Source organism: Mytilus californianus, unplaced genomic scaffold, assembly GCF_021869535.1.
Source record: "Mytilus californianus isolate M0D057914Y unplaced genomic scaffold, xbMytCali1.0.p SCAF_11, whole genome shotgun sequence".
Classification (NCBI taxonomy): Eukaryota; Metazoa; Mollusca; class Bivalvia; order Mytilida; family Mytilidae; genus Mytilus; species Mytilus californianus.
Genome location: NW_026262593.1, coordinates 34,087,611 through 34,103,715, shown reverse-complemented (window position 1 = coordinate 34,103,715; position 16,105 = coordinate 34,087,611). Strand labels below are relative to the sequence as shown.

General features: G+C 34.3%; 2 protein-coding genes across 2 annotated transcripts in view; both read right to left on the bottom strand.

Annotated features, from left to right (window-relative positions):
- The window catches only part of LOC127719954 (peroxisomal targeting signal 1 receptor-like), a 156,587-nt gene that overhangs the window by 29,646 nt on the left and 110,836 nt on the right, over positions 1-16,105 (bottom strand). The gene's annotated exons all lie outside the window — the stretch shown is intronic.
- LOC127720879 (uncharacterized) overlaps positions 3,821-16,105 on the bottom strand; it is a 36,023-nt gene continuing 23,738 nt past the window's right edge. Inside the window, exons 6-10 of the mRNA XM_052227623.1 lie at positions 15,789-16,012; positions 14,744-14,989; positions 12,387-12,846; positions 11,372-11,562; positions 3,821-4,060 (exon numbers count right to left, since the gene is read on the bottom strand). Coding sequence (XP_052083583.1) covers positions 3,821-4,060; positions 11,372-11,562; positions 12,387-12,846; positions 14,744-14,989; positions 15,789-16,012 — 1,361 coding nt within the window. The remainder of the gene's footprint in view (positions 4,061-11,371; positions 11,563-12,386; positions 12,847-14,743; positions 14,990-15,788; positions 16,013-16,105) is intronic.

The window sequence follows — 16,105 nt, the reverse complement described above, 5'->3', positions numbered from 1 at the left end:
GAGAAAATACAAAACAAAAAGTCTCTAAACAAATGGCAAAATCAAAATCTCAAATATATCAAACAAATTGAAAACAACTGTCATATTCCTGACCTGGTCATGCATTTCCACATGTAGAAAATGGTGAATTAAACCTGGTTTTATAGCTAGCTAAACATCTCACTTGTATGACAGTCGAAGTCAAGCATTTTAATTGCATTAGATCGAACCAATACACATGTGTCAAAACTTGACCTCGGGAATTTAAATGGATTGAAGAGTTTGTCTGACAGTACACATGTAATTAAATTTCCGGTCATTGAGCACTGTGATGATTTATGACATCATAATAAATTATGGTCAGTACGTGAATCAAAGTTACATATGCGTAGAGTGTTGCATGTACAAGGATTCAAAGAATGTATGTTTTATTTACTTGAAAATGAATCTTTTACGAATTTGATTAAAGACTTATCTAAGTCGACAATTTCCATGTTTTCTGAACAAACTGCACTCTGACATCCTACGGTCTAAACAAGTCATAGAAAGGGCCGTCAGACGTCAGAGCAATCCCGGACTAACATAATTGCCAGCCTGGCCGTAGAATCAGTTGCGAGCAAGATGAACAAATGTTATGTAATAATGGTAACCCAACGGTTCTCATGTGAGAATGAAAAAGTTTAAATGACAAGGTACATTACAGAAAAATAAGACGGTTTTTTAAGTGGAATTTAAAATCATAAGTGAAAGGGATGACAAATTTACGGTCGAAAGAAAACAATACTAGAAATCAAACGGCGAACAACAGTCAACACAAAACATTTAAAAATAAACTTAAGACAACGACTTAGCAACAAGGACCCTCGTGTCATCACAGGTATTTCTTAAGGTTAAATCAGTCTTGCTTTATTAGTTGAACCCCGTAGTGTCGCCTTTGTTGATACGTTATAAAAGTAGATAAAAGAATTTGGACAATGATAACTGACCATATCATTAATCATCTGTGACAAATACGTTCACCTTTGTTGGTTTGTTAATACAAAATAGGAAACACAAGTTATTGAATATCTACAATAACTGGGTAACATATATGTTCCTTGTAAAGTTGCTGCCTCCCAATTGATGCATTACAACGGAATGTTCAACATGTGAACATTAAAAGACATCTATTTTGTAACAACTTTTAGTTCTTTGATTGTTATCTTTTGAACGAGCACGTTAAAAATATGGTTTAGCATGTCGGTCTAGTAAAAAAGCAGCGTTTATATTCATATCACATTCACATGTTCTCGTCACCAATATGTATTTGACTTGCCACTAGAGATTAAACAAACATCCCTCACCAAAACCCATGTCTGCGTAAATTAGTTAGCAAAGGGTAATTTTCGTGTCATGCTTCTTAATGATAGCAGGCTACCTATTTTAGGTGATATAAGGTATGCATATGCTAGAATGTGTTGAGTAGATTTAAGATGACAGTATATATAACATTCTTCTAGCTGCCAAGTGGCAAGGACTTGATAGAATAAATTTTGAAATTATAAGAAACTAAGGTTTCAACTCCCTCAGGCAAAGTAGACTTTAGATAAATTTGGTTATTTTTCTGGATCCTGCTTGGTCATATAGTTCTTTAACTGTTTAGGTCATTAGACATTCTTGGCTTTCAAATATTCGGCTTTGAGCGTCCCTGATGACGGTAAAGTTTAAAAGCGCTTCGGACGCATGAAATTTATAACGTGTTGTTTCCATTTTTTATAGATACTAAGGAACAACACAACTGTGCATATACTGATTTTGTGTCATGGATGGATACTCAATATTCATTCTGTTTTATTACAAGAATATTAGACAGCAAAACAAACCACGCTAACCAATAACAACCGACTCCTAGCATTATGTCTGATTTGTGGTCTATATTCATTGATCAAAGAATAAACTTATTATGAATGTTATCAAATTCACACATTTGGAAGAACTTGTTGTTTTAAGGGTACAATGTTATTTTTGATAGATAAAAACTTAACTTACTATATATTGCATTACAGTTATGAAAACTTAGGGTCTTACATCTTGTGTTAATTATTTACGTATATTTTGGCATTGCATAAGGTCATGCTTTTTCTCAGATTGTTTATTACGTCTGTACGCCTGAAAAAGCGTTCCATTTCACTAGAACATAAATTATTGATTTTTACCTAGGTTTGTTACAGCGGTCAAAATAGGATAGGTCTAAATATTGCCAAGATTGAAATATAAGAACAAGATTTTTAATAAGTCTTTGAACTAAGCTAAGTGAGAATCAATACCTAGCTATATAGATGGCTTTAATATTTTGAAATGGTGGTGCATGTATTAGATACCCGAAACGGACCTGAGCTATTCTCAGACGATGTTCGATTTATGATATTGGTTTGCTGAAACAAAACGTTTGTCATGAAATTAATTTTGTGGAAGTTGTTAGTAAGCGGGCTATACAGGTTGCGCTTGATTTGGACACATGTTGCCGGAGTACAATTTAGCACACCATTATTTTAATAATTTCAGTTCATTCAGTTGTTTTTTTTAATTCCTAAGTTTATTTATCTATTTTAATTTTGTTTGAATCTATTTTATTTGAATGATTTGATTTGCATTTTGAATTTTAGTATAATTTTCAGTTGTTCATAAATGAACATTTTTTTTCTTAAACATCGTTAAAGTTTGAAATATATTTCTTCTAAAAGTCACAAAATTTCTCACAAAAAGGTTTTAAGAGAGCAAGGTTTTTTTCTTCCAAATTTTATTGTCATTTTAATATACTACCTGCTGTTCCCTGCTTGTAAGTAATCTGCAACCAGTACTAAAAACATCTCCAGCTAAAATGAAATAGACGTTTGAATTGGTTCCCGATCCAGGTCGAAGTCCGGTATGTACAGCTATCATATAATAGTAGTCATTTGACGATTGATTGTCCAATAAGTATAAAGGAGTACTCTGTAGAAAATATATATTGAAAATTATTATAATTTTGTCATAAAATCTACACTTTAGTTCAATCTAAGAAATTAGGCTGATCATTTTAGGTATGAATATTGTGTTTATCTGTCAAACATAATTTTTCCAAACTTCCTTCCTCAGACGATTTCGTCATAGAAGCTTGATTTTACCACCCAAATACCTGAATATTTAAAAATATCAACATATCTTACAAATATATGTAGAGACGAACAACATCTAAAGATTTTTCGGGATATCATTATGTTATTACATGTCATAGCAAATCTGAATTCTATTTCTCTCGAAGAGAAATTAAATGGATAAGGCTTGCGATTTATAATCACATTAAAGTAGAGCAAAATCATGATCTTAGTTCACGGTTAGTATATAAGTTAAATTATAATTTATAAAAAAACAGATTAATTATAATTTAAATATTTTCCAATTTGTCTATAACAAGTACTACACACAGTAAATGTGTGCCAGGTGAAAATAATAAAGTATAACTAGAACAATATCATCACTTATATTGTATCTAAAACAGTTCAAATTAGATCACGACTAATGCCAAATGTGGACGAGGATTTGATTACCCTTCCGGAGCACCTGAGATTACCCCTGGTTTTGGTGGGGGTTTGTTGCTCAGTCTTTAGTTTTCTATGTTGTATTTTGTATACTTTTTTTTGGCATTTTGGTCTGTTCTTTTTTTGCCATGAAGCTGTCACTTTATTTTCGACTTATGATATTGAATGTCCCTTTGGTATCTTTCTCCTCTCTTGTTATTTGTCTTATCTTTTCCTGTACAGTATATTTGATGGGGCTTCACATTTGTTACACACACAAACAAAAACAATCTTTGAAATATTTATATCCTCACCCGTACAGCATCTTTCCTGTCATATCTTCTCAGAATAAGGACAAATATGACATAGATCACAATTAAGGCAACCAAGGTACCATACACAGCAGCATTAGCAGGATCAAACTTTGACCACACAGTATTAAGGTCTATCATGTTTGGAGAAGCAAATGAAAGCGAAAAGATAGAACCAACCGCTGGTTCACATTGACATACAGTTTCGTTTAGCGTTGAAAATTGAAGCACCTAAAATTAAATCGATAAAGGTGAAATTTATAATTTTTGACAGACTTAAAGATAATAATGTTTTTTTTATTTAAATACTGATTGTATTATTACAAATGTTGAACTTGAAGGTAAACCAACACCAATATTAGTAATGTATTTGTCGGACATAGCGTTTCAAACACACTTATTAACATCACCAAAAAGCGGAATTAGCTTTGTTCCGGACCTCGCTTTTTACACGATTTGCATACATATCCTTAGTACATATACAACATTTGATATTCTCTCCAGAAAAAGAAATTGATGTGATGTAAAAATGCAGTCATGAATATCCTTCTAGGTAAGGTCTTCATATGTCATTTTTCACAAGTTTACACACAATTTTGCTTTGGATATTAACAATAAAATATGCATATCTAGAACCCAACTAATTATTGTTACTTTATGAAAGATAAATTATTTCATGGTTTACAAATATGTCGGAATACGTATAAACAAATTTGGAAACATACTATGAAGTAGGGAAAGAAATATATTATTCATATTTTTTTTAACAATAACATATCATTCATCCCCGAGAAGTGATTCGGCACTCATTTTAATATACCTCATCTAACGAAAAACGTTTTACCTTCAAGAAAGATAACAGAAAAATTGATTGTTATTCCAAAAATACACAACCATTTACATTCATAATCAAATATCTATTTTCAAAAATTTTCATTCTATTACTGCTGACGAGAAACTACTGATAAAATAACTTACAAAAAAAAACCCCGATAAAATATTAGATATTCAATTGACTTTTTTCATTGACATTACAAAGCCGACATGTGTAGATATTGTTGTAAGAAAGAAGGTCCGAATGAATTAAGGCTGTGATGTCGTTAATACAAATCAGAATTAAGAAACTGAATAGGTCTATTAATACCCAATGCTACATCAATCTTTAAAGACCCAAATGTTGCTAAACACTTGTCCTACCTCCATGACAAATATGTTGTTGTCCCCGCAGATAGAGCCCCAAACAACATCGTTTTTGTGTGTAAATCACATTACATAAACTGCTTGATAAATGAATTAGGTATTGACAATTCACTTGGAAACTCAACATTTACCCCTACGACACTTACTAACTAGAGGCTCTCAAGAGCCTGTGTCGCTCACCTGATTCTACTTCGGTTTTGGAAATCATGTAAAAATAGATTAAAATCATAACAGATACCCTAATAATGAGTGAGGCCAAATTTGGTTTAATATTGGTCCTGTAATTTGTTAAAAAATCCTGGTGGCCATCTTGAACAGTAAAGTAGCAACACTTCATCAGCACCTCATAAGAAACATTAATGCCATGTTTTGGTTTCATTCCATTCAGTGCACCTCTAGAAGAAGCATTTGTATGTATTTCCCATAGGGTCCTATGTTAAACTAAGTCCCCTGCTGGCGGCCATCTTGGATGATGGATCGGCTACAAAGTAACAACATTTGGTCAGCACCTCATAAAGAACATTCATGCCATATTTGGTTTGATTCCATACTGTGGTTCTCTAAAAGAAGACATTTGTATGTATTTCCCATAGGGTCCTATGTTATACTAAGTCCCCTGCTGGCGCCCATCTTGGATGGTGGATCGGCACCAAAGTAACAACACTTGGTAAGCATCTCATAAAGAACATTCATGCCATATTTGATTTCATTCCATTCAGTGGTTCTCTAATAGAAGACATTTGTATGTATTTCCCTTAGGTTCCTATGTTAAACTAAGTCCCTCGCTGGTGGCCATTTTGGATGATGGATCGGCTACAAAGTAATAACACTTGGTCAGCACCTCCTAATGAACATTCATGCTATGTTTTGTTTCATTCCATTCAGTGGTTCTCTAAAAGAAGTCATTTGTATGCATTTCCCATAGGGTCCTATGTTAAACTAAGTCCCTCACTGGCGGCCATTTTGGATGATGGAACAGCTACAAAGTAACAACACTTGGTCAGCACCTTGTAAGGAACATTTATGCTATGTTTTGTTACATTCCATTCAGTGGTTCTCTAAAAGAAGTCATTTGTATGCATTTCCCATAGGGTCCTATGTTAAATTAAGTCCCCTGCTGGCGGTCATCTTGGATGATGGATCGGCTACAAAGTAACAACATTTGGTCAGCACCTCATAAAGAACATTCATGCCATATTTGGTTTGGTTCCATACTGTGGTTCTCTAAAAGAAGACATTTGTATGTATTTCCCATAGGGTCCTATGTTATACTAAGTCCCCTGCTGGCGCCCATCTTGGATGGTGGATCGGCACCAAAGTAACAACACTTGGTAAGCATCTCATAAAGAACATTCATGCCATATTTGATTTCATTCCATTCAGTGGTTCTCTAATAGAAGACATTTGTATGTATTTCCCTTAGGTTCCTATGTTAAACTAAGTCCCTCGCTGGTGGCCATTTTGGGTGATGGATCGGCTACAAAGTAATAACACTTGGTCAGCACCTCCTAATGAACATTCATGCTATGTTTTGTTTCATTCCATTCAGTGGTTCTCTAAAAGAAGTCATTTGTATGCATTTCCCATAGGGTCCTATGTTAAACTAAGTCCCTCACTGGCGGCCATTTTGGATGATGGAACAGCTACAAAGTAACAACACTTGGTCAGCACCGTGTAAGGAACATTTATGCTATGTTTTGTTACATTCCATTCAGTGGTTCTCTAAAAGAAGTCATTTGTATGCATTTCCCATAGGGTCCTATGTTAAACTAAGTCCCCTGCTGGCGGTCATCTTGGATGATGGATCGGCTACAAAGTAACAACATTTGGTCAGCACCTCATAAATAACATTCATGCCATATTTGGTTTGATTCCATACTGTGGTTCTCTAAAAGAAGACATTTGTATGTATTTCCCATAGGGTCCTATGTTATACTAAGTCCCCTGCTGGCGCCCATCTTGGATGGTGGATCGGCACCAAAGTAACAACACTTGGTAAGCATCTCATAAAGAACATTCATGCCATATTTGATTTCATTCCATTCAGTGGTTTTCTAAAAGAAGACATTTGTATGCATTTCCCTTAGGTTCCTATGTTAAACTAAGTTCCTCGCTGTAGGCCATTTTGGATGATGGATCGGCTACAAAATAACAACACTTGGTCAGCATCTCCTAATGAACATTCATGCTATGTTTTGTTTCATTCCAATCAGTGGTTCTCTAAAAGAAGTCATTTGTATGCATTTCCCATAGGGTCCTATGTTAAACTAAGTCCCTCACTGGCGGCCATCTTGGATGATGGAACAGCTACAAAGTAACAACACTTGGTCAACACCTTGTAAGGAACATTCATGCTATGTTTTGTTTCATTCCATTCAGATGTTCTCTAAAAGAAGTCATTTGTATGCATTTCCCATAGGGTCCTATGTTAAACTAAGTCCCCCGCTGGCGGCCGTCTTGGATGATGGAACAGCTACAAAGTAACAACAACACTTGGTCAGCACCTCCTAATGAACATTCATGCTATGTTTGGTTTCATTCCATTCAGTGGTTCTCTAAAAGAAGTCATTTGTATGCATTTCCCATAGGGTCCTATGTTAAACTAAGTCCCTCACTGGCGGCCATTTTGGATGATGGAACAGCTACAAAGTAACAACACTTGGTCAACACCTTGTAAGGAACATTCATGCTATGTTTTGTTTCATTCCATTCAGTGGTTCTCTAAAAGAAGTCATTTGTATGCATTTCCCATAGGGTCCTATGTTAAACTAAGTCCCCCGCTGGCGGCCATCTTGGATGATGGATCGGCTACAAAGTAACAACACTTGGTCAGCACCTCCTAATGAACATTCATGCTATGTTTTGTTTCATTCCATTCAGTGGTTCTCTAAGAGAAGTCATTTGTATGCATTTCCCATAGGGTCCTATGTTAAACTAAGTCCCTCACTGGCGGCCATTTTGGATGATGGAACAGCTACAAAGTAACAACACTTGGTCAGCACCTTGTAAGGAACATTCATGCTATGTTTTGTTACATTCCATTCAGTGGTTCTCTAAAAGAAGTCATTTGTATGCATTTCCCATAGGGTCCTATGTTAAACTAAGTCCCCCACTGGCGGCCATCTTGGATGATGGATCGGCTACAAAGTAACAACACTTGGTCAGCACCTCATAAGGAACATTCATGCCATGTTTGGTTTCATTCCATTCAGTGGTTCTCTAGAAGAAGTTCAAAATGTAAAAAGTTAACGCCGACGACGGACGACGCCGGACGACGCCGGACGACGACGGACGACGGACGCCAAGTGATGAGAAAAGCTCACTTGGCCCTTCGGGCCAGGTGAGCTAAAAAGGAAATCCTGGATAATCATAGGTTTGTTCTATGTTCCTCTGGAATTTCAACCAAAGATGAAGAACTGGATCTTCCATCACTGTATTGGATACCTAAACTACATAAGTGTCCTTACAAACAACGGCATATTGCTGGGTCTTCCAAGTGCTCCACGAAACCTCTTTCTAAATTAACAACATCAATTTTATCAGCAATCAAAGCCGGGCGTCAAAGTTATTGTGAAACAAGTTATTCTAGAGGTGGCGTGAATCGGATGTGGATACAAAAAAATTCCAAAGATCTTTTAGAGTACATACAATCTAAGACTCTTTCATCTTGCAATAGTATTAAAACATTTGACTTTTCTACATTTTACACAAGTATTCCCCATTCCAAACTAAAAGACAAATTGTAAGAGTTGGTCCTGCTTTGTTTCATAAAAAAGAATGGCCAACGTAGATACAACTATCTTGTCTTAGGGAGGGATAAATCCTACTTTGTAAAAAATCACTCTGATTCTAACAAAAATTTCTCTGATACTGACACTATCACGATGCTTGATTTCTTGATTGACAACATATTTGTTACGTTTGGGGACATGTTTTTCAACAAACAATCGAAATTCCCATGGGAACCAACTGTGCCCCTCTTCTTGACGACTTGTTCGTTTATTCATATGAGGCTGACTTCATATAGGAACTTCTTAGGAAGAAAGAAAAAAAGTTAGCAGTATCCTTTAAACTTTACTTTCCGCTTCATCGATGATGTTCTCTCACTAAATAATTCAAAATTTGGTGACTTTTTTGAACGCATCTATCCCATTGAACTTGAGATAAAGGATACAACAGAAACAGTTAATTCTGCCTCATATCTTGACTTACATCTAGAAATTGACAATGAGGGTCGGTTGACAACTTTATGACAAAAGAGATGATTTCAGCTACCCAATTGTGAACTTTCCATTTTTATGTAGCAACATTCCAGCAGCGCCTGCATACGGAGTATATATCTCCCAATTGATACGATACTCCAGGGCTTGTATTTCCTATCATGATTTCCTTGATAGAGGGTTGCTGCTCACAAGGAAGCTATTTAACCAAGAGTTCCAAGTGGTGAAGTTGAAATCATCCCTTCGTAAATTTTACGGACGTCATCACGAGTTGGTTGACCGTTACGGAATATCCGTTTCACAGATGATAACGGATATGTTCCTAATGTCGTAACTACAATCCATTTCCCTGTTCCCGCATGTGATCTACCGAATTAGAGTTATTACTGGGTTTGTACTAACATGAGCAACACGAGAGGTGCCACATGTGGAGCAGGATCTGCTTACCCTTCAGGAGCACCTGAGATCACCCTCAGTTTTTTGTGGGGTTCGTGTTGCTCAGTTTTTAGTTTTCTATGTTATGTTTTGTGTACTATTGTTTGTCTGTTGGTCTTTTCTTTTTTAGCCATGGCGTTGTCAGTTTGTTTTCGACTTATTAGTTTGAATGTCCCTTTTGGTATCTTTTGCTTCTCTTTATGTAAGTGTGATCACATTTCAATGTTAGGATATCCAGGTTATTACTAGAAGTAGAGCAATTTGAACTCATTGAAAATCGATAATGAGATTCGGACGACAAATTGAAATCAAGATTTAAAAGAGTTTCTGTATGATTTCCTTCCACATTCACATTTGATCATGCTGATTATCTTGCAAAATATTTTTAGATATCAACCAATAAAACAGATAGAAAAAAATATAGTAGTGTTTCTCTGTGCTGAGTGGTCTTGCGTTTGTTTGTACTGTATTCCTGTCACGTAGTGTTGTCATTTTAGCGGCATTTGTAACATTGCCATATAAGCGGGAGGTTTGGCTAGCCATAAAACCAGGTTCAACCCATCATTTTTTCTTAAAATGTCCTGTACCAAGTCAGGAATATGGCAGTTGTTATAAGACAGTCAGTTTCTATGTATGTTGGCGTTTGCTTTTGTTGTAGTTCAGTGTTTCTGTTGTTCCGTTGTTTTCCTCTTATAGTTGATGTGTTTCCCTTGGTTTTAGTTTTTACCCGGATTTGTTTTTGCTTAATCGAATTATGACTATTGAACAGCGGTATACTACTGTTGCCTTTATTTAGTCCTGGTTACGACAGAGATATATTGTATGGATTCTGAATTGTTTTATTTGATTTTTATCAAAAATTCGATAGCAATACAAATTAACCAAACTTATTCAAAAACTTCTGCAGAATTTGATGAGCTTATATTTTAGTTAATTGATAGCAGTCAGAGACAACAGTTAGGTTAGCAAAGTATTTATAAATATATTAGAAGAAACATGGGGTCTTTCAGAATCGATTACTCTTGACAATGTCTACTGAAAAGATGATGCATCGAAATGTTCAATTCATTCGACGTGACATCGACAAGTAAACATTTAATATTTATAAAACGTACCGAACGAAAATGTATGTGTTAAGGAATATTTGTGTGACATATCAAACAGAAACTTTTGAAATTAAAGGATTGCAGTTGTAGGTTTTGCTCATTACCTTTATGACCTATGAAAAAGCTTACTCACAAATGATTTCAAAATGATATATAGATAACCATATTATTCAACACTTAAAATGGTGTAACATTGAACTGGCCGTCGTATCTGTTGTCAGTGAACTTAATGAATTTGATCAGTTTCTTAGTTTAGTTTTAGCAAGTTCATCTCCTAAAACAGTTTTCACCATTGAATGTCTCTATTGTACAAGGCTATCCTGTTTTGAAGTATAAATAAAATATTCGACATATTTAAAGTGGAAGTAAATTACATGGTTATTTTTTTTAATTCGAATATTGTGGTGTATTTTTCTAGTGAAAAGATAGTTTGAATGTTTCTTTTATTTTAGATTTTACATAATCAATTACTTAGAAAAGGGTAATGAAACTATTTTCAGATGATCACAAAATTTAACTAACTATATCCAATGACAAGTAATTAATGTATTCCAGATAGGTAACTTTGTGCTTAATCTTACCGAGCAGCCATTTGAAGTCCAGGTAGTTGAATTTGGATCATAAACCATACAACTGGTCGTCACAATGGCCAAGCTGACGTTTGATGTTGATATATCAGTATGATTGATTCCGGACAATGATACAGTTTCATTCCGGGTAGCACTTCGTCGATGCCTTGTATTCGAATCGGAATCATTTAATGTTAAGCCAGCTAAAACATTTTTTTAAATCTCTAGTATAATTGTAAGGACTGCATGAACATACAAAAAGTAAAATAAAAAAAATAACGAACTCCAAGGAAAATTCAAAATTTGGAATTATTTATCGTATTATACTTGAACACAGAAAAACAGAAAGAAACAACCAAAGTAAATAAACAATGTTTGTATTTTCCGGTTGTTGTCCAATTAACTTATATTTCGTGCATGCATATGAGCCATACATATCTTCTTATTTCTATATATATAGTACCTTTGTACCGTTTTACCGTCTGCCTTTTTTTTACTTTTGTTGTTAACCTTCTGTTAGCCTAGATATGTTTGTCTTATGGATGGTTTTTCTGTTGTGGGTCCGCTTGCCGTCGTTAACGTCTATATACACAATTTCTTGGTATAGCCATATACAATACTTTCAACACAAATACCGTTACATGATTGTTGATTAGTGAGATGCTGCGTGCAGCTATTTTGCTTATATAGAAACTATTTGAGAAAAGGGCTTGATAAACTGCTCTCTGCTAACAGAATATACAAAATATAAGTTAAAAATTTGCAAAATAGCGGTTTATTTCATGTTTTTGTTCAAAAAAGGCGGAAAACACCCGATTTACTTTAAATCCAACTATCTAGAAGTTATAATATAAATTCAAGTTCAAGGCTTTAAATAGAATGTTTACTATGGAAATAGAAACCAGACATTTGAAAGATTAATTAAATATACATACAAATTTAAAAATTTACAACTAAAAAGTCACTCAAATGGCAGTCGTAGCAGGACTTATGTGCAATAAGACTTAATTCCGTGAAACAAAATTACCTTGTATTGGTTTCAACGCTATATAGACATCCCCTTCTTTTAAGTGATGTTCTCGTATAAACACTTTATAACCGTAAGTTTCCATGTCAGTTGCTTTGACAGTTCTTTTGAAGTCAAAATCTGTCGATGACGGCTGCGATCCAGATTTAGCAAATAAGTAGTACAAATCACGTTGGTTTATTGCCTGCATTAGTTCATCATCAAGTTTGATATACCAAATTAAAACATCTGAGTCACTCCGCTTTTTTGATTTAAAGAACATCATCTGGTCTGGATCTTTTGGTTCGTAGTATGGTACATGCTCAGTGAAATAGGTAACTCCATGGTTTTTTATTTTCATCTTTAGTGGTACGTCAATCTTATTATTCAGTTCATCTTTGACAGCAATATTAATTACTTGTCCGGTAATTTTGCTAGCGTTCTTTGCATGAAGAATTGGTGACGTATCCATGACTGTTACCTTAGAAGAAATAAATGTCGTACATTGAAGTTTGTTTTCAGAAATTTCTCGTGTCGAAAGATATGATATAAACATTTGCAGTAGCGAAGCAGTGATGCCATGTGACAATTGCGTCTACAAAGGACTCGTCGTTGGCGCACGAATAAATTGGAAGGCTCAAACAGATAAATTCAAAACCCAAACTTCCAAATAGAAGTATCAATCTGGAGTCTCATGATATTTGACAATACAACACTATGTTTGAGTAGCAGACAATGTTAAGCCATCAATAGATTACAAAATGCGTAATGTATACAACTCATATAATATTTGTTTTAACTGTAAAATGATATCAAAAGGTTGACCTACTTTTTTTTTTATCTTAAATAAAAAAAAATACAAGATATCAAGAGGAATATTTATTTCCATTAGCATGGTCAAACAATAAAGTTTGAAAAATAAATCCTTCAAATTATCAGAAAAGAATAATACAATTCCAGCTACACAGGTATCCTCTGAGAAAAGTAAACACAAGAACATAATAACCATAAAACGTTTAGGTGTAGATCCGTTATTTTTTCCGATTTGTAAGTAGACATAAAATATTATGCATCAATTTATATTTATGTTTATTTATATTATGTATTATGTACAAACACATGTATAATACTAACATTTACAGGAGCCTGTTGTTCAGTGGTTGTCGTTTGTTGGTGTGTTTCTCGTTCCTTTTTTTTATATAGATTAGACCGTTGGTTTTTCTGTTTGAATTGTTTTACACTGGTCATTTTGGGGGCCTTTATAGCTTGCTGTTCGGTGTGAGCCAAGGCTCCGTGTCGAAGGCCGTGTTTTGACCTATAATTGTTAACTTTTTATACATTGTGACTTGGATGGAGAGTTGTCTCATTGGCACTCATACCACATCTTCTTATTCATATATATATGATAAATACACAGGGAAACTTAGCCCAATGCTGTTAGCTAAGTAAATTGTTAAACATATAGTGTAATAAAGATTATTAATTTGTGTTAAAAAAAAAAAAAAAAAAAAAAAAGATATCAAGAGGGGACTAAAAAGGATAGGTGAAAACGAACTGACAAGCAATGCACGTACATAACATACAATACTCAAGTTTGAGTAAAACAAGCCTTTAAAAAAGCGAACGTGAAATACGCTTGCATTTCGTTTTGCTCTATCTGTTTATTTCCGTGTAGTGACTTTATAGTTTTTTCTCATACAATAACGGATCGGCATTTTTTTCTTTTCATATGCAATCATGATAAAAATAACAATGATTAGTCACCTGAAATAAAACGAACATATTTTTTGTCCAGTACAAGTTAAATGATTGACAAGGTGATAATCAATATTTCAAAAATAAAATCCCTTAAATTACAAACAGTAAACACTGTTAAATAATTATGCATAAACTCAAGAGTCCAAAAAGTAACCAGTTCTTATTCTTTCAAATACAAATGTGGTGATGCACTTGTCGCTCCTCCAGAAATCCGTTGATAATTTATAACAGAGGAAATAAGGACAAATTTATCATAGTAGTTGTCATCTGTATTACAAATACTTCATAACCAATAATAAAGTAATAAAATTGTCCATAGATGTTCGAAAAGATCAGTACTACGTGAAGTTATCTTTAGACTATTGTTTATCTTTTAATTTCTTCCTTTTGCAATGGTGTTGTTTACTTTTCTTTCACAACCAAAAGCTTTCGATTGCCCATGTAATTTTTCTAAAACAAATAACCACAAAGTACACTGTTTCAGTAGTTTCCTAATAAGCAGCAATTAAGAAAGTAATTATTTGCTCAAATCACTTCGATTATGTTATTGAAAATGCTATACATCGTATTTTTTAACCGACCTTGTAATGCAAAAGCATGTTTGTAACAAAATGACATACCTGAAGATTTATGTTTGTACCATCACTAACATTGGCCAACGACTCATTGTCAAACTCTAAGGAAATCCCTTTCCTGTAGACTTCTGATTTATTATTCAGAAATACTTCTTTACTGTCTTTATCAAGACTCAGAACAACCCCTGATCTATTTATTAGTTGTTCCCCTCCCCCAGAACATGTTGTAGTTGATGTCATGTCTAATACTTCGTCCAAAGATTCAATCAGGTCCTCTGCACTATCCTTTGTCTGAAAAGAAAACAGATCATTCTGAGCAAAAATTGCTTTTTCGTCTTGAAAATCTGTGCTCACATGTAAATGTATATTGTATTTTGCCAATCAAGTGCAACGAGACCTTGTTTAGATAGGGATCTACCTTTCTCTCATAAGTTGACCCCTTTATACAATGCACAGCCAGGCTAGACTGTCTACTGCAATTACAGATAAGTTAATGTCTTATTGGCCTCGCGCATCACTGAAGAGACATGAATTGTCGAAATGCACATCTGGTGCAGTAACTTTGGTACCGTTGATGTTATCATAATTGATAGCTTATTCTTTAGTACGTTGATAGATTGATAACATCATTGCCAACAGCGCCAGAAAAATATTTATCGGTAGCCTATTTGCCTACAGCTCATGGAAACTTAAGGAAACAAAAGTCCCAAGTTCAGTCAAGTGATATAATATGTCTACACTTTCGATAGTTAAAATTAAGATTTTCACAAGAACGCGATGTACTTTGTTTTCCAGTGGATATCGTGTTGGTTCATTTTGAGTTTTCCCAAATTCAGTTTATGAATTACATTGATATATTTATTAATTGTTCATAGTGTTGTTTGTATTTTTTGCAATTTTTTCCCTAGATATTTTTATCTCTTAACTTTGGTTTTCATCATGTTCATGTCTCTTATTTTGTTATGAAAACATATTACACCATTACAGCCTTAGAATTAATAGTTCTAATCGGATTTGATATTTTAAGCTAAAATATGATAACATGATCGCAAACTATTTTCTTTTTTGAAAAGCCATTTATGCTGCTTACAGCTTCTGCCATTTCCTTTTGTTTTTTCTTAATTTTTCTCTTATTTTTATAACACTTTTGAACCAATTCATCAAATGTTGTCTGCTCGTCTTGTTTTTCTGGATGCTGGCTGTAGTATTCTCTGAAATCGTCTTCAACATCCTCTACTTTTAATTCTTTCTCCAAATTTTCTGAACCTGCTGTTTTCCAATAGCTTAAAGTCTCTGATATACCATTCACCATCTCTAAAACAAACAAACAAGTATCAGTGTGGATAAACTCATCATAGATACCAGGATTGAAATTTTGTATTTGCGCCAGACGCGCTTTTCGTCTAC